Source organism: Artibeus jamaicensis, unplaced genomic scaffold (genome assembly GCF_021234435.1).
Source record: "Artibeus jamaicensis isolate MK-2021 breed Jamaican fruit bat unplaced genomic scaffold, CSHL_Jam_final scaffold_916, whole genome shotgun sequence".
Lineage (NCBI taxonomy): Eukaryota > Metazoa > Chordata > Mammalia > Chiroptera > Phyllostomidae > Artibeus > Artibeus jamaicensis.
In genome coordinates, this window is record NW_026522059.1 from 31,314,183 (window position 1) to 31,341,491 (window position 27,309).

Here is a 27,309-nt window from a genome sequence, read left to right on the forward strand (position 1 = left end):
GGACCCCAATGGGCCGGGAAAAGGAGAAAACAAAAGAGCTTGGGAGTCTTGTGATTGTAGTGTCAACCCGGACCCAGGAGGGGGAGATAGGACCGAAACGTGCCAGGCCACACGGAGCGAGTCATAGCAGAGCGTCGCAAGGAAGGTCGCGCAGGAAGGAACAGCTCCGCCCGCCCTCCCCGCGGATCAGAGAACGAGCGCCAGGCCGCGCGGACCCACAGCTTACTTCTGCGCGACCGTGTCAACGCCAAAGCTTCACAGACTCCGGGGCTATTCCGGGGCGGCGCGCGCATGCGCGGGGGTGGGTGGGCGTGGCTGAGAGTGCCCGCTGCGGGTCCTCGCGTTGCCCCTGGAAACCACTCTGCGCTGCACGATGTGAGAGGGGAAAGACGTAGCCGCTCAAGATGGCGAAAGACTTGGACAAGCTTCTGGATGAGGTTGAGTCCAAGTTTTGCAGACCAGATCCACTGAGACTGGGCACGGCCGAGCGGCCCAAAGGCTGCGGCGGCATTCTCAGCAACGACCGGAACGGAGCCGAGGCGAAAGAGAATCTCAGGTTAATGGGCGGGAGGGGTGGGCCTTTCTGGTAAAGCCTGCTCCTAGCCCTGAAGCCGCCCCCCAGCTCTTCTCCGTGTTAGGGCCCAGATTCTCAGTTCCCTACCCCTGGGCCGTGCACACCCCAACCCCACCTCTTTGAGGCTTCTAGCATCTCTTATCAAGGCTTGACTCCGCCCCCTCTGTAAGCCGGGGAGCTGGCCCCGCCTCCGAGGGCCCACGGCTTCACCTCGAGCCGAGGGAGTCCTAATGGAGGTTTGGGGTGCCGCTTAGGTGTTCTCTCATGTGCCCCAATAATGGTTCTCATCCCCTGGTGAGTTGCCCGCACTGAGAACCTCAGCCTTTTGCTTTTGGCCTTTCCCCAAGCAAGGTAATCCTTGGGCCAGTTGCTGGAAAAAGTCTTCAATTCTGTTATCATTAGCTGATTTTTATTTTCTTTAGCTCGGAGAATTGGGGGGTATTTCTTAACTCTTTCGGGGTTTGATCCGAAAAACTACCTTTCGAATTTGTCAGTCTGTTTTCTTCCGTATGATCATAAAATAAGAGGACTTCCTTCGTCTCATGTCCCCCCTCAATCCCAAAAACAAAATTTTGTGTCAAAGTGAAAATTGTCTTCAGAGTGATGACTTGGGAGCCTCTGCACTAACTCTTGCTAGTATCTGTTGGAAACGCTGTGGAATTGCACAGGTTTGGAACAACCAAGAAAGGCAGTCTTGTTCATTTACGGCTGCATCTGTGGCTTTTGTTTTGGTGTACATGTGTGGGATTCTCCAGAAGTATTACTCAACTTCACTGTTACCGAATTTACCAGACTTACCTCTAATGACATTTATTTGTTTACAAAAATTCACCCTTGGAAAATACATTGAAAAGATTCTAAAATTTTTTTTAAAGTTCTAAAAATTAGTTGAATGCTGGGCAGCATTATAAAAACATAAATGTGGAGCCAGCTAAAATGACTACTTTAAATGGGTTAATGCTCATTTGACTGAATGTTTATGCAAATATCACTCATTAATTTGTATATTATCATCTTGAAAGATGGGCAGGTTTATGTGCCCATTCCCAGCCTATCTATATCCCTATTTTACAATAATGTTTCCTTGCGATTTCTTTTTTTCTTTTTATTTGTTACTTTAGGAGATGGAGAGAATTTCTCAAAGAGCCTTCCAGAGCCTGCCGGCCTTAGGAGAGCTAGCATGCAGAGGGGTAGGATGTCTTGTGGCAAGCTGCTTAAAATGGATAGGGATGCTAAGATAGATGCTCTCCAAACACAGGTCTTTGTATGCCTCTCACTGTAGCCTGTGATGGTATTACTAAAATCCATCTATAATGCTTCCAGCACTCCATCCCACCTTACTACAGTGTGTGCTACAGTACTGGTCTTAAAACTTTTTATGTGGCAGTAGTTATAAAGGTAAATTATGCAACAGCATTAAAAGCCCTAAATCTAATACCAAATACAATCTCTACCTGGTATATAATACCAAACATTAAAATTTTGTCCTGAGCCAAAATTGATATTTGAAAGTTAGGAACCAATTTATATTATGAATTTATTAACAGGAGACCACCTGTTGACTGTATAGTGATGTAGCCTGTATCTTTTCCTTATAAGAGTTAAAATACTAAAACTGTCTCCTAAGATGATAGCTCTGCAAATAATAAAATAATTGACCATGCTACATCTGGATACCAGAAACAAGTGCTAATAATATAAGTGTTCAAAACATATGCAATGTTTTGAAGGGTTCAAAATGATAAAAGAAATGTGTGATTAGTTTTAAAGAGACAGATACAGGTTAAACTGCAGTAGTAATAAAGTTGTTTAGGATAATACCAGTGGGAATGTTTACAGATAATATCATAACCTCCTATTGGGGCGTCCAACCTTTTGGTGTTTCTGGGCCACACTGGGAGAAGAAGAGTTGTCTTGGACCGCACATTAAACACACAAACACACGAAAACTGATAAGCAAGAAAAAAGGTTTTAAGTAAATTTACCATCTTGTGTTAGGCCACATTCCTAGCCATCTTGGGCCACATGTGGCCCACTATTATTATATTTATTTTATTAAATAAAACAGCTATAATAGCAAATATTTACTGAGTTCTTTCTATATGCTGAGTGTCTTATATATGTTATTTCATTTAACCCCTGCAACCTTATGAGGTGAATACCATCATCTCCATCTCATTGACTAAGCCAAGACTTAGGAAAATAATTACTTGCCCAAGACCATATTTTCAATTTTACCAGGACATTGTAGATCAAGATTTATGCTTTTATGTATAACTTTCATATTTAATTCTGGTTCTCAAGTTTTTATATTTTTTATTTAGAATATACCTTTTATTATTGACAGAAATGATCTTAAGTCAAGATTAGACTAAGAAACAAAGTTAGGGAAAGAACCAATAAATGTTTATTAGCCTTCAATTAAGATTATTGTAGCATCAAAACACCAAAAGATAAAAATATGTTACACTGTCCTTTAAAATGTGTGTGAGTTCTCAACGAAATGGTGGCTTTTTTTTCTTTTCTGTAGCAAAGCTCAGGCAAATGTAGGCATCATGAAATTGTGTAATCTAATTACAGACCAGAACCTTATGTGAACAGTGTGGATCCCTAACAGTGCTGAGTAGTTTAGTAGAATGTGACTGCATCTGATTCCTGAAGTTGTGAAATTTCATGAGAGAACAAAACCCAGAGAGTATCTGATAAAAACCAAAGGAGGAGAGAATTTCCAGAGGACATCTTAGGAACCCGCTGTTATACAATGAAAGAAACCGAAGGAATTGGTACCCAACAATGTCAGATACTTGTGAAAGACTAAGAAGGATTGAAACAGAGAGGCCATGGAGTATAGTGATTTGGGCAGTAGGGACTAAATCATTATTTCACTGTAGTTGAGGAAGGTAAAGGTCAGAGATAGAATTATTATACCTGAAAGAAGTTTTAAATAGCTACCTAGCCTTTGACGGTCAGAGAGATTAAATAATTTAAATTAGGTCAGTAATGCTCAACCAGTGACAACTTTACCACTCAGCAGGCATTTTGTAAGGCTTGACATTTTTGATTGTCACAACGGGGGAAGCGTGTGCTTTTGGCATCTAGTGGGTGGAAGTCAGGGACTCTGTAAAACATCATACAATGCACAGCAGCCCCCCTTGCCTCCCCTCAACACACACCCCAAAGAATAATCTGGCCCTAAATGTCAGTAGTTTCAGGGTTGAGAAATCCTCATACAGGTCACTGGCTGATGCTAAGTCCAATATACTTGTAAGGAAGTATAAAAAATGGATAGACTGTTCTTCAATAGTGAGTAAGACAAGGTGGCACCCTGGCCAGTGTAGCCCAGTTGATTGGAGCTTCATCCCCTAACGGAAAGTTTGCAGGTTCAATTCCTGCTCAGGGCACAAACCTACATTGCAGGTTTGATCCCCAATCCCCAGTGCAGTCCGGGAGCATACAGTGATGTTTCTCTCTCTAAAAGCAATGAAAAAAGTGTCCTTTAGGTGAGGATTAGAGAGAGAGAGCGAGCAAACAGCTTCAAGAGGGTTTTTTAGGTTCTTTGAAAAGCAAAGTCTTAAGCCCACTGAGAAATCAAGGAAGAAGCCAGTGCAGAGTGGCAGACAGTGAGGATAAAAGTTACAAAGGAAACAACTGAAGAGGCAAGGCCTTAAGAATACATGGAATCAGGCGTCCACTCTCGGCAGCAGTCTCTGGATTTCCTTACATCAGATTAATTATTTTACCACAGGCAATAACAATGAAGGGCTACAGTCCTAATGTTAAGAATTTTACAGAGTAAATACTTTCCTAAAATGGGGATTCAGCTAAAAACCTGCCTTCTAAAATATTCTAATGGTCCAGTGAAGAAGTTGATATACAGCATTTGTAACACACAGACTCTCTAATCTTGCTTAGTGTTAGGTGTACAGACTGCCCCAGACAGTTCCAAACCTCTCCTCCACTATTTGTATGACCTTGAGCGAGTTTCTGAATCTCTGGGGCCCCATTTCTTCATTTATACAGTAAGTATTCAGTAACTGTTAGCTGTTGAAGTTTCATGCAGTAACAATTTGTATCAATAATCCTGTGATGACTTTACCTGCAGAGCTGAAAGACAGTTGAAATATTCTGCCAAGTATTGTTCTTTTTAGGGGGAGCGTATTGCTCCTTCGATTGTATAGCCTTTGACTCCTCTACTGAAAAGATTTATTTGACTTACAGTGAAACCCTTAGGGAAAAATAGACTGATTAAAATTATCTTTGTTTCTAATTCTCGGGTTCTACTTTATAATTGTATATGTTTTATATTCCTTAAATGAATGATTGATGTTTAAAAAGTACACGCCCAACTTTTTCTTGAATATACTGTATAGCTTTAAATGTCATATATTAAGTATATAAATTTGTAACCGAGACTACATTTTTGTCTCAACAAACTTAAGCTATGTTTATAGCAGGAAAAAATTAATGTCACATTTATCCTTCTGTTATCAACTCTAATAGACATTAGACAAATAATAGACATTATTTAAGTAAAACTCTTATGTTACTGGCTGACTTTATGTGCTCTTAAGCTTCAACTGTTTTGTTTTTTAGATCAACAGAAACATTGAAAAAAGAAGATGATCTTGACAGTCTTATTAATGAAATATTTGAAGAGCCCAACTTTGATATAAAATCCTTTGTAAGTCAAGTGTTATAAATATGCAGTATTTTTTTAGTATTTAAGGCATGTTTAGAACAGTCTGAAAACTTACAGAATGCCCAAATATTTTTAGTTCTTTGCATTCTGAGAAATACTATCATCTAAATAAATTATTCCACTTAGAGCTGTAGACAAAATAAAATATTAGAAACTCTCAGTATATGTTTTGCTGTTCATCTCTCATCAAGAATGTAAAATTAGAAAAGCTGTTAGGACAAAAGTCAGCTCTTAGTTGACATTGGTTACTTGTATTTATTCATAGACTCTATGAAAACACTTTTCAGAAAGACTGAAAACAAACAGCTTTCATCTAGGAATGTGCTTAACATCTCAGATGCAGTGCCATTGCTGTTAGCCGATGACCCATGAGTAAATTACTAATATATTAAATATTCAAATGCTTATGTATACATAAACTTTATGAAAAGCTCATAAAATTATATAATAGTCACCTATATACCATTCATACTAAATATATATATTAATATTTTACCATATTTGCTCTTCTGGACCTTTTTTAAATAAAAATTATATAGTTTAGGAACTCTCCAAAGCCTACTGTACTGCCTTCCTCCCAGAGGTACCACTACCCTTTCCATCCGTACTTTTATTACATGTATATGTAACCCTGAACAATTTTTATTGATATATAATAGCTTGTTATGTAGTTCTACCGCAATGACTTTATCCACTTCCCTGGTGACGGACATTTAAATTATGTCCAGTTGTTGCTCTTACAAACAATGCCTCATCCGATATCTTTGCACTCTTTTTTTAACCATATATGGGAGTTTCTCTAGCATGTATAAACCTTGAAGAGGAATTGCTAGGTTATGAGGTATGCTCATTTTCAGTTTTTTTACCCATTGCCAAAATGTTTTTTAAAGTGCTATATCATTTATGCTCTTCTTACCATCAGTATATGAGAATTTATATACTTCAGTTTTTAAAGAAAGAGACAAAATGAAAGTCTAAATTACAAAGACCACAAAGAAAAAAATCGAGAAGTAAATATACCAGCAAAGAGGTTTTTGAAAAGGTGGCGAACATTAAAACAAGACAGTGCACTGGACGTCACCAGGCAGCGTGGTGGTGAGTGTATGTATATGGGCCACTTACATTTTTGTCAACCAGCTGAAAAATAGATGGACTAGTACAGATCTTAAGATCTTTATTTCTCTAACATTTTCAATTCATCTGAGGCATTAATAAGCTGGCAGCCTGGTTGATTAATATGCTAGTGCAGCAGCAGTGGTGTTGAATACCCTGCGAACGAGAATGCATCACAAATGTCAAGTAACAGTGCTATTTAATTCATAGTAGGAAGAAAACTACATGGTGTTCTTGTGATCCATTGACCATTGGAGCCATTCATTATTTATTCGGCACTTACAGGGCCCTTACTGTGTGTGAAGCACTGTTTCTTCAGTTCAGGGCATTTCAGAAGCAGAGGGAATGTCTTAGCCTAACTTCTGGCTTGGCTTTAAGATACACAAATTTGCAATAAAAGTAACTCTTACAATTGTGAAGAAATAAACCTCTATGTACTTCTTCTGTATGCTCCTTTTTAAAGTTGTTATGTCCAATTTTCCAGCCTGCAAGGGAGAAAGACACCCAAATAAATTCCTGAAGGGGAGCAGGTCTACGTAAAGCATTATATTATGGAAAAGGGGTGTCTGAATAGCCGGTCCCTGCCCACCTTGTCCTCAGAGACCAGATGGTGCTCTCGGGAGCACTGCTCCTTCCCCCAGTGCTCTCAGAGCCACACGGAAAAGCCCAGAAACAGCACTAAACATGACAGTACGCCAGCTTTGAGTCATAAGCATGAGCCTGGAGGATACATGAAACATATTTCAGAACACAGATAGACTTATGCACATTATTATTTTTGAGACATGCACCCACTAAACATGACAGTATGCCAGCTTTGAGTCATAAGCATGAGCCTGGAGGATACATGAAACATATTTCAGAACACAGATAGACTTATGCACATTATTATTTTTGAGACATGCACCCAAATTTTTTCTAGTTCTGTTTAACATCAAATGAAGGAGTTAAAAGAAATAGTAAAGTGAAATATTTCTGCCTCCATTAAATTTCCTCACCTACTAGGTAAAATGAAGGCATGTCTCTGCACAATTTAAATTGCGTTTTCTCCATCTCACTTCCTCTCCTTGGCGGTGGTCCTGGTATGTAAGTTGGTTTATGTTGTTTGGTACCATATACCAGTTAACACTTAATAAATGCCTGCTAATGACAGTGATGTTATGTAACCGTATAGGGACTACTGTATGCTTGTGACTAGGTAGTCTACATTTTTCTTGAATGCCTATTGGTTCATACCTTTCCAGTTGATCAAAATTAATATTCCTGAAGTTACCCAGGAGTTTGGTCAGTTTATTTTTAGTTCAGGTGAGTACCATACACAGCCTTTAAAAATGAGTCTGAGGATTTTTTCCTCCTCAATTGAATTTTTCCAGGATGAGGTTTTAAGTAGAATGTCCTTCGTATTAAATCATTGACCTCTAGTATTAATTGAAGAGTTATAAAGTGACTCTAAATCTTAGCATGCTAATAATGGCAATATATCAATTTCCTAGACCAGAAGTTAGCAGAGTAATTTGCAAATTCCTCAGGGAGGTCTACTTCCTTTTTGCCTTAAAAAAAAAAAGGTTTTGATCACTGTTTTTTAATTTCAGGAACTTTAAAATGATAGAGATTTTTTATTTAAGTCATTTAAAAAATACTCTTGTTATAAAATAAAGAATATTAGTTTTCATGTTACAATTATCTAAGGTTACTCTTGGCCTTTTATTGTTTTGTTTTTTTAACAGAAATTAAAATCTAAATCTTCAGGTAACACATCTGTCAGAGCTTCCATTCAAGGCCTTGGTAAGAGGTAAGTTGAGATGGCTCTGGTAAATTACACACACTGGTGAGCAGACACTGTGAGCATAGACTAGTAGATTTTGTTACCATCTAAGCCACAGTGACATTAAACAACAAAGCACTGATTGGCTTTCAGGAGAAAGGCCAATAGCTGTATCCTCAGTGTTCTCATGGTCTGTGGCCCCTTAGTGTAAAGGAACTTGGCTGAGGGATTATTGCTATTATAAATAATTTTCTGCCATGTGAAAAGGAAGTGTGAACAGTTTCTCAAAATTAATGTTCTGTTATATTCCTCAGTATTTACTTTGTCCCTTACATTATTTGGCAAATACATTTTTCTGTGACTCATTTTAACTCCTTGAGTGTTCCTGAATATACAGGTTATATCCACTAAAGCAGTGACCCTAGAATAAATATCTCTTCTTTAAAACAGTTGGCTTGGTCAGGAAAATATTCCATTTGGATATAACTGTAGAGTCAGCACAGCCAAATGAACTTCTCATATTCCTTTCTTGCTGTAATTTTCTTTTTCTCCTGCCTGTGAACACGTCCAGCTGCAGCCCTGTGTACCTAGGCGGAAGCACTGCACCGTGTGGCATTGGAACAAGGACTTCCCAGAGGTAGGACGTCAGAAAGATACTTCCTCACTAGGTTTTCCAAACTGATACCCTGTTGTTAAAACATAATTCTTACCTTGGCATCAATCTGTTTCAAAATGAGTAGTATATTTTATTAGCCAACCCAAGGGTGCTTTACTGAAACCTTTATTATTCTTGGGCAATAGCCGTTGAAAGCTTTGATGTTGAGTTTGTGGTGTTCACTGTGTTGATGCCTTTTTCTGAGCCCCACTTGGAAGTGCCTGGGTCCCTCTAGTTCCAGCGTGGATTTCACGGGACACCAGGAGAGGGAGCTTGTGCTTTGCCATTTTTTCCTCTTGGTCAGTGGAAGCCAATTGGTAAGTCAGGGGCAAAGCAGTGCAGCCATGTGGCTGTGTAAGGTGTTACCCACACTGACTTGGCCAAACAGCAGGAGAGGCTGCAAGTCTGTAGTTTCCCCAAAGTTCTCACAGTCACTTATTTTACATATTTAAATAGAGACCCTCCTTTCTTTATCTCTTCCCCCACCCTTCTTATACTCACTCAGCACATCTATCAGAGCATTTCTTATGGCTATAATGACACCTAAATCAAGCCCTCATCAGCCTCATACTCCTGGCACATTCCATTATCATTGTCATAATGTGGAAAGACTGATTTTAAACAAATCTTCCTATTGTCCCGATACTTTTGGTTTTATCTTTGCAAAAGCCTACTTACCTAGATTATTACATTTCTGTCCAGTTAAAACACTTCATTTTCTGTTAATTTTTTAAGAAAGAAAAGACTAAGATGTATGATCACGTGTTGACCACATTTCAGGAGGGATAACTGTTATATCGAATAATAGAACTGGGATCTAAAAATGTGTTGTTGGAGCATTGTTGGTCGAGCGCTGGAAAGAAGGGCAGTTGGACCAGAGGGAGGCAGCCTGGGGAAGCCTGCATCAGAAACCCAGGCAGTAGACAGGCTGACAGCAGTCTGCTGGGGTGCTGCCTGCTCCACAGGTTGTGAATAAGAGCTGAGAGCACTCGAATCATCACGCAGTGAGGACTCTGTACAAAGGGTCGGAGGTACAGACTGCCCTTGGAGAAGAATACAGTCTGGTTGTTATCAGTCCTGACTTACCTGTCAAGTCAGTGGGACTCATCTTAATCATTTCTGTTTCCAAGACAATTACTGTTACATTTCACAGGAGGAATCCCGTATTCTGCTCTTACCTTTCCATTCAATCTCAGGAAACATGCATCAGTGTCTACTTACAGGTGTCTTCTGATTTTAAAAATTGTCTTTAAGACAATATATTCAGTTTTACTTCTAAAAAGTAAACATTTCATTAAGATTTTCTTTTACATAGTATTTTTATATGTCCTTTGGTTTAGTTCTGGCATAGAAGAGTCTTGGTCCAGATAGAATTTCAGTAGACAAAAGAATGGCCTGTTTGTATGTAGCTTGAGGATCCTATCACATAATATTGATCCGTAAGAATGGCAAAACCCATCAGACCCCATTCCTAACTTCTGCACAGCTACAAGAGCAGAAAACATACACCATTTGCATATATATGCACAAGTAAATATTTATATTCACAGATCTTTTCTTCCTCACCTGTTACAAAGATACCAGTTTTCAAACCCCCTTTCACAACACAGATCTGCACCCACAGAAGGACAAGCACATACCTGTTTATGTGCATGTAAAACATTTTGTGTGTGAAGAATTTTATACTGTCTAGAGCACTTTTTTATATATGCATATTGGTTCACTTGCTCCATAGGAAAAAAACAAGACACAGACAGAGCAAGAATTTTTAACCCCATTTTATAAATGAGGAAATTGAAGCACTTGTGTTAAGCTCATCAAACACATATCAATTAACCAGCTGCTTGCTAGGTCCTAGGTTTCGGGTAAACACGTCGTGGTGTACAAATACCACATATGTGTTATTTGTGAGCTTTCAGTCTGCATGAGGAGAGAGACTTTAAATAGATAATTTTACAAATAAGCATTTAATTTTCATCTAACATGTAATGCAAAGGGAAAGTACACAATGCTATAAGCATAGATCATTAGCACATCTAATATGAAGGGTTAGAAAATACTTCCCTGCCCTGGATAGTGTAGCTCAGTGGATTGAGCACTGGCCTTCGAACCAAAGAAAATACCTCCCTAAGCAAATAACATTGAATTGGAGTCTTATATGAAAAATGAGTAGGAATTAAGCAAAGCCAGGGGACCATTGGAGCCAGAGGGTGTGCCGTGTTAAATGACCATGAGCTGGGAGGGAGCATTGGAAGAGCAGAGAGCAGGCAGGTGAGCTGGAGCGTAGTGAGTGGGGGGACAGAATGGCTCCTGATGGGGTGGAGAGGTAGTCGGGGGACCTTTGGTGTGTGGTCCTGTAGTCCTTTAGAAGATTTTAGAAAGTCTTGTCGTATATGCAGTGGAAGCCATTGGTAGATGGTTGGTTGGTTGGTTGCTCGGTTTTTAGTAAATAGAGTCACCTAATCAGATTGTGTTTCTACAGAAAGTTATTTTTGCTACTGAATAGCAAATAGATTGGAAGGTAGAGGGACAGGACAGGAGGAGGACCCAGGGAGACCAGTCAGCAGGCACTGTTAGAGCGGTCCAGGAAAGAGACGATAATGGCAGCTGTGATCTGAGTGGTGACAGTGGCTGTTGGGAAAAGGTGGCACATTTGAGCCATTTGGAATCTAGAATGGACAAAATTTGATGAAATAAATGGCTAAGAAAGAACTTACTAAGAATGATTCCCAAATAATGAGCCTTGTCCAAGGTCACATAGAGTTAGTATTACAAAGCAAGTTCCCATCCCATTATGCTTTCTAGCAAGCCAATTTGAAGAAGGCCATGTAATGATGTAACAAGAGAGAATCTTCGCTGTTTTTGCTGCCAGAGCTGCTGTTATTTTCCAGCTGTCCAAACATCAAAACTCCCTGGTCTACTCTGTAGATCTGACAAGGTCTGACTGAGAGCCACAGGGTCTGGGCAGAAGATTATATTGAGCTGTGTATGGGGCACTCCCATCATAAGCGTTTTTAAACAATAAAGGTTTAGGACAAAGGGACAAAGCTGTTGGTGATACCTTTATAGTCTATTCCTGCCACATTTTAGATGATTTATCTTTCATTGGAATCATGACTTTATTTTAGATATGCTCCGGTTATACATATTTATGGAAGAGGAATAATTTTAAGCCCTGAAAATAAGCACTGATTTACATGCCCAGGGCATAAATGAAACTGAGTTTATTCTGCCTGTTTTCCGTGTGTTTTATTTGTTTAATTTATGGGTAGAGTTCTGGTTGGAAGTAATACTCAACAATTTTAGAGTGTAAAGATTGGAGCCTTGTACCTGGTTGGTGGAAAGGAGAAAGAGCAGCAGCAGACAGCGCGGTAGTGTTAGTAAGGTACAGACAAAACCAAGGCTTATTTTCAAGCCAAATCGAATTTTACTCCTAATTATTTTTAAAGTACTTGCAAGACTGGATTATTCCATAGACTGGTACTAATTATGATCTAACATAGTGAACCGTAATAGCAGAATGATTTCTTAGCTGCTAGTTAGTTTTATTTTTCTCAAAGGACAGTGTTTGTAGGAACATGTAGTAGTGTGAATAGATTTGAATAAACTACTAAATTTTAAATTAAATTAAAAAGCTGTATTTAACATTATGGTTGAGATTTTACACATACGAAACGTCAGGAAATTCAAAATTATAGTTCCCACAACAGCAATAATTCAGCCAAATTGCACACATGTATTAAGGCATTAAAGTTAACACTCTGTGCAATCATGTAATAAACTACATATGCATAAGAAAGCAAGTTACGGCAGCTTTGGGAACCATCATTTTGCATTTCCTGACCTGTACATTCATAATCCAAGTTCAAATGTGTACCAGTGTACCTGTGTTGAATTTCCACATGTACCAATACAACTTCATAAATTGCTAACCATTTAAAAGAAAATATGTAATTGCTTATCGAACTTGTAAAATTTTGCACATTTAGTTATTGTTATGATTAATAATAATTTTTGATTAAAAATAATTTAGAAATAGAAAGCATTCTCAAAGGTATCTTTAGGGCAAATATTTGCAATTTTAAAGTTACCATATTTGAATTGTAAGGGAAATAAGTGAAAAATAGCTAATGATGGATTTTATTTTTATTATTTTTTAATTTCAGAAGGGTTATATCCTTATTTTAAAAAACTAAAAACAAAGTTGAAACATGTATAAATAGAAATATAATAATTTCATTCCCTCCCCTCCATTCCTGAGACAACCAGTGTGGGCTACATAGTATATTACCTTTCACGTTTTTCTGCATGTTCTGACCTCTGTAAATACCTGTGTAGGAATTTTTTTGGTTGTTTTTACAAAAATTGGACCATGCCGTACATGTTACTGTGCACCTTTTGAACTCCCTCTGGGTCAGTGGATAAATTAATTCTCTGTCAGCTGTCTAATATTCCATAGCCTAAACATGCTGCATGTTATTCAGCTTTTCCCTTTTCGGGTTGGTATCTAAGTGGTATCTTGTTTTTTGCCACTTCAACAATCCCCGCAGCAAAAATTCTTGAGATGTATGTGTATATTGGTACTTTTATATATGCAGTTGCTTCCCCCAAAAGGGATTGATAGTGAGTGCAACAGCTAGGGATAATTTTAACTTTAAAATAGTCCCTAAGGTTAAAGCAGTTCACATACCCACCAGGAATGTCTGAGAGTACTAATTTGTGCTAAATTAAATTGGTTAAAAATTTATTTTGTTGTTGTGTTAAATTTTAATTATTTGTTATATTTTACCTTTTCACAAACACTATGTGCCAGGCACTGGTAGAAGCACTTTACCAGTATTAACTTATTAGGTCCTCATTACTAATTCCAAGAGATGTATTAGAATTATTAGTATCCATTTTACGTATGGGGAAAGTGAGTCACTGGGGAGTTACAGGACTACAGTTACACAGCTAGTAAATATAGTAGAGTCAGTAGTTGGATCTAGGCAGTCTGTGTTGCATGTCTGCCCTCTTAACTAGGATTCTGTAATGCCTGTTTCAGTGAGATTGAATATAGTTTTAAGCTTTTTCTTTATTTGTTAGTCATTTGTAAACACCCTTTGTGTAACATAAGTATTAGACTACATGCTGAAATGTTTTCTTCCACTCTATTTTTCACTTTGTTTATGATATCTTAAAAACTGCGTTTTGGGTATCTAAAATTCTTGTTTCCTTTTAATTTTTAAATTATTAAATGCAACTATATTCATTCTAGTTTTTAAATACTTCAAACATTGGAGGTTTCTTTAAAGTAAATAACAATTATTATACAACTCAAATTATTTACAGCAGCAATTCAGGATATTGTTATATATTATCATTTTACTTCTAAAGTTACTATTTAGTGCATGACTTTGAGAATTGCTTGGCATTTGAGTTTCTTAGGTTCACTAAGTTCCCATTATATGCTAATTCCAATTAAAAGCATAATTCTAGCAACTCTGCCCCTTTTCCTGCATACAAACATGCCTTTATCCCTCCCTTCTTAAATAAAATGTCCTCGTACCCTCACTTCCTTGACCAGATACCACTTCCATTTAAACTGCTCAGTACACCTTCCCAGAGAGGCCTTGTAGACCACTCTAAAATTCCGACCTGCAGCCTGTCCAGGGTGCTTCAGTGGGTTGGAGTATCATCCCACAACCAGAAGGTTGCAAGTTCGATTCCTACTCGGGGCACATGCCTGAGCTGCAGGTTCAGTCCCTGGTTCAGGCACTTGTGGAAGGCAACCAATGAATGCTTCTCTCACATTGATATTTCTCTCCCTCCCTTCCTCTCTCTTTTTTAGAAGAGCAATGAAAACATTTCCTCAAGTGAAAATAAAAAATAAATAAATAAAATTGCAACCCACTCTGTCCTAGTACTCAATTTTATTTTCCGTACTCTACTTACTGTTTCATTTCAAGCATTTTTTACCTTCTAACATCGTGATGAGTATTGTTTTCTCATTAGAATCTAAGTTCCATGAAGACAAAATCTCACTAGCACATAGTAGGCTTTCAGTAAATACAGAGTGAGGCAAAAGAAAGTTTATAGTTGTTTGTGTAAAAAATAATACAACAGTCAATAAATAATATAAGAATGAATTCTGTGTTTTGTGTACTCACAACTGTAAACCTACTTTTGCCTCAACCTCTATTTTTGAAATGCGTGAATGAATAATGCATTAGTGCCAACTACTGGGGAAACCGACAGATAAGAAAGTGTCCCAGCACTCAAGTAGCTTATGGGGGAGACAGGTTCGTTTCAATATAAGGTGGCAAATCTGTGATAGAGGCATCCTTGAAAATTCCGATTGGAAAGGAAGCAACTTAAAGTTGTTAGCTTAAGTGAAGATCACCTCATGTACAATTTGAAAACCATTGAACTAACAGACCTGCACGTCCATTTTGTTTCTTTTATATCTTTACAGTATATATATGTGCATGTATGTATTGGTATATCAGATCTTAGTCAGATAGTTTGTGTAGAAATTTAACCTGAAAGTTTAGATGTATAATCAGCCCTTTAGTATGAAAATTTGTAATCAATTTAATCTTTACTTTTTTTGTTGCTTACTAAGTAATGCGTAATATGTGGTACATCCTATAAATAAATCACCATATTTTTATATTTAAATGAACCAGTAATCTTTAATGTATGGGTTTTTTTCTCTGAACAGAGCATGTGACCGTCTACGCTGTACAGCATGTGATTTCTGGGTAGAAAGCTATGATGACTACATGTGGGACAGATCGTGCGATTATATGTTTCTCAGGTATGCTTCTAAAGAACTGCGCTGTGAAAATGTACCAAGTGGAACTTTATGCTTCTTATTTTGCTGTAATGCCTCTTGGTAGACTTGGCCAGATTGCACAGCTTCTGCCTCCTCAGTGTTTCTCTCATCCATCTCCTTATTCCATCTGTTTGCCGTCAGCCTGGGTAAGGACATGTCACTCCTGGATGCATGCATAGAGCCTTCTCTCTGACTTTTCTGCTTACAGCCTCTTCTTTCAGACTGCCTCTCCCTTGCTGACAATTAAAGCATAAAAAGAACAAACCATTCTCCTACCCAAAACCTTTCTGCTTATAGAATCATGTCAAAATTCCTTAGTATGGCATCCAAGACCCTCCACGGTCCAGCCTGTCCATCATCCACTCTTTCCTTCACAAGAGTTCAGCGACATCGAATTACGCCATACTCCCATTCCCCGTGACTTTGTGCAAGCTTTCCCATTTCATCTACCTCAGCTCTGCCTGTCCCTCAGGGTACAATTCATTATACATCTTGCATGATTCCCTCACCATTCTCAGCTTGGAAGTAAAGTCATCCTTTCCTGTGTGCCCACAGCACGTTGCACCTGTTATAGGACTCACTGTAATACACAATCGAGAATCTTAGGTTGGTTGATACATGTCTGCCTCCCTCCTTGTGGTCAGGGTAGTCTTACTCATACTTTTGCAATTTATACATTTTTATATACAAGTAACTACCTAATATTTTTAAGATGTTATGTTATAAATATATTCTTACACTATGCAATCACATTTTTAAATAAAAATTTAGAGTTTAAAAAATTAATAAAGCAGACTTCCACCAAGATGGAGGCACAGGTGGAAACACCTTGCGTCCTCGCACAACCAAATCTAAAAACAACAAAGTTTTAACAACAATAAACGCAACCAAACCACACAGAAAATCGACAATACAGAGTCCAAAAACAACGAAAGGCTCGGCTAAACCGGTAAGAGGGGCAAAGCCAGCAGCGGAGCAGGTTGGCCAAAAAGATCCCCGACCGGGTGGTGTGCAGGCAGCGGAAGGCGTGGATCCCAGGTGCGGGCTAGCTGTGGGCAGACACAGGGAAGAGGCGCGGCTGGCTGTCTGCGGTCGGTCAAGCGTTTGCATGTAGATAAACCAGTGAAGAGGCCAGCATTGAGACCGCCCAGCGCAGGGTGGTGGGCTCGCACATTTCCGCTCAGATCAACAGGCTGGGGCGAGCGGAGAGGACCGCCATTGCTCCCTCTCTGACCCCGCCCCCACATACAGTGTCACAAACCAGCAACCTGGGTGGCCCCACCCTGGTAAACAACTAAGGCTCTGCTCCTCCTACATAACAGGCACAAACAGATCAAAACGTGGCTCGAGAACAACTCAAAGCCCCAGACTCGATAAATCTAAGCGATGAAGAAATAGCCAAACTTTCAGATGCACAGTTCAAAACACTGGTGATCAGGATGCTCACAGAACTGGTTGATTTTAGTCACAAATTAGAGAAACATATGGAAGCTAAACTAATTGAAATGAATGGTAATGCACAGGAAACCAATAGTAATGGGAAGGAAACTGGGACTCAAATCAAGGGAGTGGACCAGAAAGAAGGAAAAAATGACCAAACAGAAAAGGATGAAGAAACAAGAATTCTAAAAAATGAGAAGAGGCTTAGGAACCTTCAGGACATCTTTAAACGTTCCAACATTCGAATTATAGGGGTACCAGCAGGGGAAGAGTACCAGAAGGGGAAGGGGGTACCAGTCACGGGTGGAAACCTTATTTGAACAAATAATAAAAGAGAACTTCCCCATTCTGGCAAAGGAAATAGACTTCCAGGAAATCCAGGAAGCTCAGAGAGTCCCAAAGAACTTGGACCCAAGAAGGAACACACCAAGGCACATCATCATTACATTAGCCAAGGTTAAAATGAAGGAGAGAATCCTAGAAGCAGCAAGAGAGAAGGGGACAGTCACCTACAAAGGAGTTCCCATCAGACTGTCAGCAGATTTCTCAAAAGAGACCTTACAGGCAAGAAGGGGCTGGAAAGAGGTATTCCAAGTCATGAAATCCAAAGACATACATCCAAGATTGATCTATCCAGCAAAACTTTCATTTAGAATGAAAGGACAGATAAAGTGCTTCTCAGATAAGATCAAATTCAAGGAGTTCATCATCACCAAACCTTTATTATATGAAATGTTAAAGGGACTTACCTAAGAAAAAGAAGATAAAAATATGAACAGTGAAAGGACAGCAAACTCACAGTTATTAACAAACACACCTAAAACAAAAGCAAATTAAGAGGACAGCTAGATCAGGAGTGAACCATAGAAATGAAGATCACATGGAGGATTAGCAACAGGGGAGTGGGAGAAGGAGAAGGGGGGGAGAAGGTACAGAAAATAAGTAGCATAGACAGTAGATAGAAAATAGATACGGGGAGGGTAAGAATAGTATGGGAAATACAGAATCTAAAGAACTTGAGACACATGTTCATGAACTAAAGGGGGGTGGTGGTGGGGGAGGGGTGTGCAGGGTGGAGGGGAACGGGGGGGAATAGAACGAATGTAATGGCATAATTAATCAAAAATAAAATAAAAATTAATAAAGCATATTCATGCATTTTTGGCTCCCCTGTCCTGTACCTAGACCAAAGCTATATTTTCAGATACAAGTAATCAGACAATAATCACAGCACTGTCCAACAGCACGAAGAAAGGACGAGTCGTCCACACCTCTCCTGGCACCGATTCACATGTAGATAGATCCCTAGGAGTCTCTTCTGATTTAATAGGTTTTAAACTTCTTCACATCAAGCACTGCTTTGAAAATCTCATGAAAATTTTAAATCCTCTCCACACACACACACACAAAATTGAGATGTATAAATAAATATGTGGAAAAATTATCATTTAAGAGGCCTAGTGTAATCCTAAAATCCCAAGTCAGGTTAGCCTACTTTTTTTTTTTTTTAGAGATAGTGGAAGGGAGGGAGAAAGAGAAGGAGAGAAACATCAATGTGTGGGTGCCTTTCCCATGCCCCACACTGGGGACCTGGCCCACAACCCAGGCGTATGCCCTGTATGAGAATCCAACCAGTGACCCTTTGGTTTGCAGGCCAGCACTCAATTCACTGAGCCACACCAGTTAGGGCTCAGGTTAGTCTACTTTAAATCCCATAGTTGGAAAAATTAACTTTTTAATCATTTTTTTGTTAAAGATTTTATTTATATACTTTTTTAGAGGGGTTAGGGAGGGAGAAAGAGATAGAAACGTCAATGTGTGTTTGCCTCTCATGCACCCCCTACTGGGGACCTGGCCCACACCTCAGGCATGTGCTCTGATTTGGAATCGAATGGGTGACCCTTTGGTTCATAGGCCGGTGCTCAGTCCACTGAGCCATACCAGCCAGGGCAGGAAAAGTTAACTTTTAGTGTCATGCCTGTTTTGCCTTTTCTAACTTTTTAAAATCCTCTGCTAGATGCTGTCTTCTGGTTAATCTAATGAGTGATTAATAATCCCCATATGTCACCAAGATGAAAACCATCAATTTTTACAAAACTATTGATAGATAGAATAATAGAATGTATGTAATATCAAAATTGGGGTGAGCACAGGCATTAAGTAAGCTTTCTGTTGACTTATTTGGTACTTGAGGAATTTGTAGTGTCTCAGCATTATTAAGAACATCAACTGCTTTACTCTAGATCTGTGGCAGCCTGCTTTTGTTAGTTTGTTTGTTTTGCTAACGAGGAAGAGAAGCTTTATTTTTTCACAGGGTCAAGCACAGGCACTGCCAGTCATTGTCAGGTGCAGGGGGGAGGAGAGTGTGGGACCTTGGACATCAGACTGGAAGACCATCTGGAGAGCTTGGAACCCTCCCTGGGAACATCCCAGCTCAAACCAGGGAATGGGGGAATGGCTGCATCCAGCTGGGGCTTTTCCTGGCCTCTTTTGGATTCTGTTCAGCATTAGATTCCAGGCCAGCAGCAGCCTTCAGAACTGCAGCCACAGCCAGAGTCCCCAGACTGCTAACCACTGCCATTGTCACAGGAGTCAGAGCTCTGGTGCCAGCATCGGTGGGACCTGTGGCAGCTCAGGTGGCAGCAGCCCTCAGAGTGGGGCCACAGCTGCCCCCAGAGCTAAGGGCACAACTAAATGGGGCTCGAGTGTGGCAGCCCAGTTTTAAAAATATGTACATTTAGATAAAACAGTGAGAACTAGACAACTTATTATACTATTAAAAATAAATAATATTTATTATTTGTCTTTCTATAATATACTAAATACAATATTTTTAAATAGCAAATAACAAGTAATTATTATTTATATCAGCAGCAATTACTGTCTCAGCCCTCAAGATACTTAGAAATATGTGGGAGGTAAGAGAATAGAACAAATAAAGGAAAAGGCTGTCGCCATCATCAGGATATAAATCACTGATACGTTTTTATTTTGTAGGGCTTATTAGTGTTTCTGTATCAAACACACATCATTCCACACCGGGTCTGTGGCATTCTTAGACACTGGGCTCACAAGTATCACCCAGTTTCTACTCTCAAGTGATGCACTTTTGAGAGGGAGCAACATCACTTACAGCATCGTGTGATGCATGTGACAGTGGAGAGAGGTTGAAAGAGCATCGCAGGACAAGGCGAATGTACTTTATCCTGAGGTATCAGGGGAAACCTCAGAGTCTTGCAGAATGGTCAGGAGTCTGCCTAGCAAACAAGACGGACAGGGTGTTGTTAAAGACACAGGTGCAGCCACGTGGCGGGTTTGAGAACTTTTAAGTAGTTTGGACTGTGGAGAGTAGACAAGAACAGGAGAGAGGAAGAGGTGAGTGAAGTAGGAGAGAGGGAGAAAACAGCAGAGCCAGGAAAGGAACATGGGGGATCTGGGCTAAATTTTTAGGCAACGGCCAACCACTGAAGGCTTTTAATCGGGGAAGATCTGAATAGAGTGAATGTATGGGAACCAGGCCAGCTGAGAATCATGCAGATTAGTGAAGGGTATTACAATAATCCAGTGGGAAAGCACTAAGGACCTGAATTATGTCTGTGAAGAGGGTAGAGAGGAGTACATGTATTTGAGAGAGATTTTAGAGGTAGCCTGGCTGTGAAAAGTGGCAAATGGCGTCTAGGACGAGTCCTAGGTTTCTGTTGTGGTTTACAAAGCTAGATGATCATACTGCCTGTTGATAAATGGGACTTACAAACAGATTTTGGAGAAAAAGGTTATATGTTCATTTATGAGAGCTGTTGAAACTGTGGTAGGAAATGTAGTCTGTAACATGGTAGTTGAAACCGTGAGATTGGATGCTATATGACCCAGGAAGGCCACTTAGAACCTGTCAGTGAACGCAGTTAAGGGATCATTTATCGAAGATAGGAGGTGCTTTGATATTGTGACGGGGGGGGGGGGTGTTGGGGGCAGTTTGTGAGTAACATGGTCCTGGAGGCTTTGGAGTTTGGAGTGCTGAGATGGGAAGTGAGCCTCGGATAGGAAGAGGAGTTCACCCTCTTTGGGTGGGAGGAGGTAAGATACTCATACGTTTCATGCGGAAAGCTGGGAGATGGAAAGCTTTCACATCTGACGCCTGGCTTTCGGGATGTGATCTGCTGGAAGGAAAGGAGTGCAGGGCAGGTGAAATATTTGAGGAGGGTGGGCATAATTGCAGGGAATCCGGAAGTAGGTGGTGCCTGAAAGCAAGCTAACAGCTTGCAGGTGACACTGAAACCTCAGCAGCATGTAGGGAACAATTTATTTTTAGTGGCATCAGTCTGAGCATTGGTGATACAGTGAAATGTCGTGCTGCTGTTTATTTTATTTTCCTTATTTTATAAATGAGGAAAAGAAATGTGTTCCAGCCTTGACAAGTTCTAGAACTTTCTAAAAGAAGTATAATCTATATTTGGTCATTGTCCCGTAATAGCTGAATAACATGCTTTTATTTTTATTTTTATTTTAAATCATTTTCTGTATGAGAAATAATGAAATTATTTTTCTTCCTAAGCTTTTAAGATACATGTGCTCTTAAAAAGCATTTGAAATGTATTAATTAGTTTCCTGGCTATTCATGATTCTTACTCCTAAAATCTCTAATGATGAATTCAATCAGATATCAGACATTAAATTTGTCAAAATATATTACATATTGAAGAAAGAACATTTTTTGTATTTAATATTTAGCCTTCATTAGACACATTTAGTTTTGTGGGGGGTTTCTTTCTAATAAAACTTTGATGATGCATCTCCCCCCACCCGGCTCACTGTAACCCAAGCTAAGTCAGTTAGCTAGTCAGTCTCAGTTTCCCGAAATCAGACAGTGAACTGGAAAATTCTTCAGGTTTTGTTAGGCTCTGACCTTCTAAATTGTGCCCAGATTTTGTACAACACAGCACTGAATGTGGTGTTCATCGGCCACCAGAGGGCACTTCATAGCCTGTCTTCAGTCGAGTGACATAAAACGCCAAGATGGGACTGTATCTCTCTTTTTTAATATTTATACTGTGTGTCACCACTTTACATTTTTCTTCATTTCATTTTTTAAATTTTTCTTTTGCCAGAGAATAACTACATAAATTTCAGTACATGAATTATTGTGAAAATCATAATTGACTTTCAATTAACTAAACCTCTCTAGTCTTTTTTTTTTTATATAATTCCATCGAGTCAAATGCTTATTGCCTGGCTGGTGTAGCTCAGTGGATTGAGTGCAGACTGAACCAAAGGGTCACTGGTTCGAGCCAAGGTTGTGGGCCAGGCCCCCAGTAGGTTACACGAGAGGCAACCGCACATTGATGTTTCTCTCCCTCTCTTTCTCCTTTCCTTCCCCTCTCTCTAAAAATAAATAAATAAAATCTTTTTTAAAAAAGTCATAGGGTTATCATTTTTCATGATGGTCCTGCCAATTGATTTAATTATTTTCACATTATTTTCATTTAATGTAGGTTGGCATTTATTTTGTTGCTGATATTCTAATTAAGTAACATATCATTTAAAAAATAAAAGATAGAGTCCCAGCTGGTGTGGCTCAGTGGATTGAGTGCCAGCCTATGGACAGAAATGTCGCCAGTTCAATTCCCAGTCTAGGGCACGTGCCTAGGTTACGGACCAGGTCCCCAATGTGGGAGAGCATGAGAGGCAACCACTAATGAATGTTTCTCTCTTCCCCCTGCCTTCCCCTCTCTCTAAAAATAAATGAATAGTATCTTTTAAAAATGAAAGATATAATGTCAGTTCCACATATAGAAATAACAGGCACATTTTCTCTATTAATGAAAATTTTCTGTAGTTAACCTATCAGAAGCTTATTATTTTCATGCTTCTTATATCCCCTCCATTTGCCATATTATAGGCTTTTAGAATGTGGTACAGTGAGTATGGGAGGTAGGCAGTGAACCACCATACTTTTCATTCTATTCTCATGTCATATCATCTCTGATAAGACAAATCAATAATTCTTCAGCTTTTTAGGTCACTGTGTTCTAAACAGCCTTAGTAAACAGGCCTAGAGAACCACCAAGAAAATGGACTCATTACTGAGGAGATACCACCAGAAGAACATGGAAGCGTATCTTCTGGTTTTTGTGTGAGGGGAACCAAGGCTTGTTTAGTGTTCAGATGTTACAAAGATGGGAAATTCAAGCAATTAGAACTTTCTTTAAGTCATTAAGCACTGACAAAGCCACTATTTTTAAAACACTCATGTTTTACTAATAGGAACAACATGCCAGAATTCCAGAAATTAAAAACAAAGTTGGTAAAGAAGAAAGGAACACGGGCATATGCCTGCCAGTGTAGCTGGAGAACTGTCAGAGAACTGACTGACCTTCAGGACGATCATCAGCTGCGCTGGGTTTGTGGCAAACATCAGGAGTGAAGACTTCTCATGGACCAGTGCATCCACGAGAGCAACATCCATTAACCATCATAATATTTAGGTAACGGTACATAGCAGTATCATGCCCTTTCAGAAAAGACAAGAAACTTCATGACTATACCCATTTCAAAGACCAAATGGACTTAAGAAGATAGTGTGCTTTATTTACCATTTTGGAATTAGTCCTTGTTTGATACATGGACAGTGCACTTTGTAAGTAAGGTAACAACTTAGCCAAATCTTCTTTGACAGCCTGTCTCTGTTTAGTGGAAGTTTAAGTAAGCAGTTTTTGGCCAGTGTATAGCCGTTCATTAACAACTGCAGTATTACTGACCGCCAGTATACTTAGCATGAACATGCCTCGGAAAGGGATACAGTGCCCAGTGCAGAGAGGCCATTCAGGTCCAGTCAGAGCTGTTGGAAAGATGCTGCTGTAGATGTGGCAGCAACTCGGTGAGTAGTGACTAACTGAAAGAGGGTTTTCAGGAGTACAGGTATCCTGTCAATAAATACACCGCCTGTATCTGATCTTACCTCAACCACTGAGAGTGATACTATGTACAGTAGTAAGTATGTATTACAGATTTTAGCTTATCTCCCCTTTTGTTCATTTAGATATCAAATGTTACTTAGTTTGTAATTTTAGCAAATATCCATTTAGATATAAAATTTTTTTGATGCACCTACAATCACAAGGGAAGATCCTAATACTGATGTCATTTGTTGGCCTTTTCAATACTTTTAGCCTTTAATGCCTAAAACACTAATCAAGTGATCAGCAAGTAAGATATTTTCTCTAGCAGTCTTTTGATTTTTCTGGTAGGATCAGATTGACCTACCATTTGTTAAATGAGTGTATGAAGAGAAATAAACTTAGCCGAACCAACCCGTTGACTCGTTTTTGACGCTGACATCACTGAGACTTGGAGGACCCCACAAACCAGCGCACTCAGGAAATCAGTTACCTCAGAATTACCAGCTCCCAGCCACCTTCATGAGACTTCTGGGAACTTCCCAATCTGCCAAAAGTTCCTTAGTGCATGTGTCTAAAATATAGTTCAGCTGCGTGACCCAAGGCATGCCAAAAGGCAGTCACGAAAGCAGAGTTCCGATCTGCTTAGGCTTACGCTGAATCCAGCCACCTAAGCAAAGGAGAAAAATATGGTCATTAAAATCTTTTTCCTAGCCATGACACAGTTGTACATTTACTCTAATAATTCTAGCATTGTGACAGAACAAATCTGGTGGCAGATACATTTTTGGATTAAGAATATACTTATTGAATAGGTGTTTTGAAGATCTTATCTTTCAGTAAAAATGTTTACTCCCTAAAATTGTATCTCACTGCAGTGTATCCAGAAACAGAGAAGGGTTTGAATTGAAGCCCCCTATTTCCTAAAAATAGCACAGCAACAAAATCTACACATTCTGAACCCCATGGAATTTGGCACATAGTCACATGGTGATGTTTGCTTATCATTCAAATGAACAAATTTACTGAATTATTAATTTGAATATATACTTTTATTATTTCATCATAACTAACCTATAACTTGGATACGTTGCCCATGTTTGGCACTTTATAACACAGTAATTGTAATAATTCCCCAATGTCGGAAATGTATATATGACTTCACATTTTTGTTGGCAATTCATCTTACAAGCTTTTTAATATTATAGAATTTCTAATCTAAAATATAGAAACAATATTTTGTACACAGAGGGATAAATTATTATCAGTCATAATTTAAGCCAAAATGCAATTACTTTAGTATCAGTGCAGGAGAAAAGCATAGTTTCTGATGAACCATAATTTTAAAATGCAAAAATCTATAAAACTTATTGTTTTGCCCATTTGTTTTCAATGTTTGTAATAATTTTCTGCCTATAGCAAGTATCTATTTTTTGTCAAGCCAGGGAACTACTTTATTTGAACTGTATTATATTCTCTGCCCTTAATCCTACCTTGAAATGAATAAATAATAAAGAGCTTTATTCTGTATTTAGTTACATTTTTATTGTGTAGTAAAATTTTCATATTGGGATTAACTTGAAATAATTTTGGTAACTTTTTTCTATTTTTATTTTTTGTTTAATAATTTTTTACTGTACTTTAATTACCATTTAGTCTCCTTATACCTCACTACCCCCTCAACAATCACCACACTGTTGTCCACGAGTCCCTTTTCCTTTTTTGCTCCACCCCCTACCCTCCCTGTCCTTAGCTGTCATCCTGCTCTCTATCTATGAGTCTATCTCTGTTTTGCTTGTTAGTTCAGTTTGTTCATTAGATCCCATATATGAGTGAAAGCATATGGTATTTGTCTCTCTCTGACTGGCTTGTTTCACTTAGCATAGTGTTCTCCAGGTCTATCCATATGGTCACAAAGTGTAAAACTTTCTTACTGTTTACAGCCAAGTAGTATTCCACTATGTAACTGCCCCATGGTTGTTTTATCCACTTGTCTACTGATGGGCACTTGGGTTCCTTCCATATCTTGGTGATTGTAAATAGCGTTGCAATGAACACAGGGGTGCTTATGTTCTTTCAATTAGTGTTTTGGGTTCCTTTGGATATAGTCCCAGAAGTGGGATAGCTGTGTCAAAAGGCAGATCCATTTTTAATTCTTTGAGGTTTATCCACACTGTTTTCCACAGTGGCTGCACCAGTCCGCATTCCCACCAGCAGTGCAGAAGCGTGTCCCTTTCTCCACATCCTCGCCAGCACTTGCTGTTTGTTGATTTATTGATGATGGCCATCCTGACAGGTGTGAGGTGCTATCTCATTGTGGTTTTAATTTGCATTTCTCTGATGATCAGTGACATTGAACATCTTTTCATATGTCTGTTGGCCACCTGTATGTCCTCTTTGGAGAAGTGTCCATTCAAGTCCTTTGCCCATTTTTTAATTGAGTTGTTTGTTTTGTTTGATGTTGAATTTTGTAAGTTCTTTATAAATTTTGGAAATTAACCCCTTATCAGAAGTATCAGCAAATATGTTCTCTCATTCTGTGGGTTGTCTTTTTATTTTGTTGATGTTTTCCTTTGCTGTGCAAGGACTTTTTTTGTTTATTCTTTCTTTTGTTTCTCTTGTCCGGGAAGATACATCTAATAAAATATTGTTACCAGCTATATCCAGAATTTTTGCTGCCTATGTTTTCTTCTATGATTTTTATGGTTTCCGGCTTAACATTTAAGTCTTTAATCCATTTTGTATTTATTCTTGTGTGTGGTATAAGAAAGTGGTCTAGTTGCATTTTTCTGCACCTATCTGATAAATTTTCCCAACACCATTTATTGAATAAACTATCTTTAGCCCATTGTATACACTTACTTCCTCTGCTGAATATCAATTGACTGTAAAGGTGTGGATTTATTTCTGGGCTCTCTATTCTGCTCCACTGATTTATGGGTATGTTTCTATGCCTCTACATGCTGTTTTAATTACTATGGCCTTGTAGTGTAGTTTAATATTAGATAATGTGATTCCTCCAACTTTGTTCTTCTTTCTCAGGATTGCTGTTGCTATGAGGGGCCTTTTGTGGTCCCATATAAATTTTCAAAATATTTGTTCTAGTTCTGTGAAATGCATCATTGGAATCTTGAAGGAATTGCGTTGAGTATATAGGTTACTTTGGTAGTATGGACATTTTAATGATGTTAATCCATCCTTTCCATGAACATGGCATGTGCTTCCACTTACTCATATCTTCTTCAGTTTCTTCAGTGTCTTATAATTTCCCAAGTACAGGTCTTTTACATCCTGGGTTAGGTTTATTTCTAGGTATTTTATTCTTTTTAAAGCAATTGTGAATGGGATTGTTT

The 27,309-nt window shown here is 38.9% G+C and overlaps 1 protein-coding gene across 2 annotated transcripts; it reads left to right on the forward strand.

Annotated features, from left to right (window-relative positions):
• Positions 1-252: 252 nt before the first annotated feature.
• Positions 253-25,472, forward strand: CFAP418 (cilia and flagella associated protein 418). Of its 2 annotated transcripts, none has more exons than XM_053661051.1 (6): positions 253-556; positions 5,168-5,255; positions 8,114-8,178; positions 8,723-8,788; positions 15,510-15,605; positions 16,946-17,114. In XM_053661051.1, the coding sequence occupies exons 1-6, from the start codon at positions 405-407 to the stop codon at positions 16,998-17,000; spliced, it is 522 nt and encodes a 173-aa protein (XP_053517026.1). In that variant the 5' UTR covers positions 253-404; the 3' UTR covers positions 17,001-17,114. The 2 variants fall into 2 exon arrangements, with proteins under 2 accessions (XP_053517026.1, XP_036986989.2); XM_037131094.2 differs by lacking the exon at positions 16,946-17,114 and adding an exon at positions 23,325-25,472 and having other exon boundaries at positions 273-556.
• The last annotated feature ends 1,837 nt before the right edge of the window (positions 25,473-27,309 follow it).

Excerpts from the sequence above, each read along its gene's own strand:
- CFAP418 (XM_037131094.2), top strand. The coding sequence starts at position 405 with ATGGCGAAAGACTTGGACAAGCTTCTGGATGAGGTTGAGTCCAAGTTT. Across the intron at positions 557-5,167 it reads GAGGCGAAAGAGAATCTCAG|ATCAACAGAAACATTGAAAA; the intron begins GTTAATGGGCGG and ends TTTGTTTTTTAG. Across the intron at positions 8,179-8,722 it reads ATTCAAGGCCTTGGTAAGAG|CTGCAGCCCTGTGTACCTAG; the intron begins GTAAGTTGAGAT and ends GAACACGTCCAG.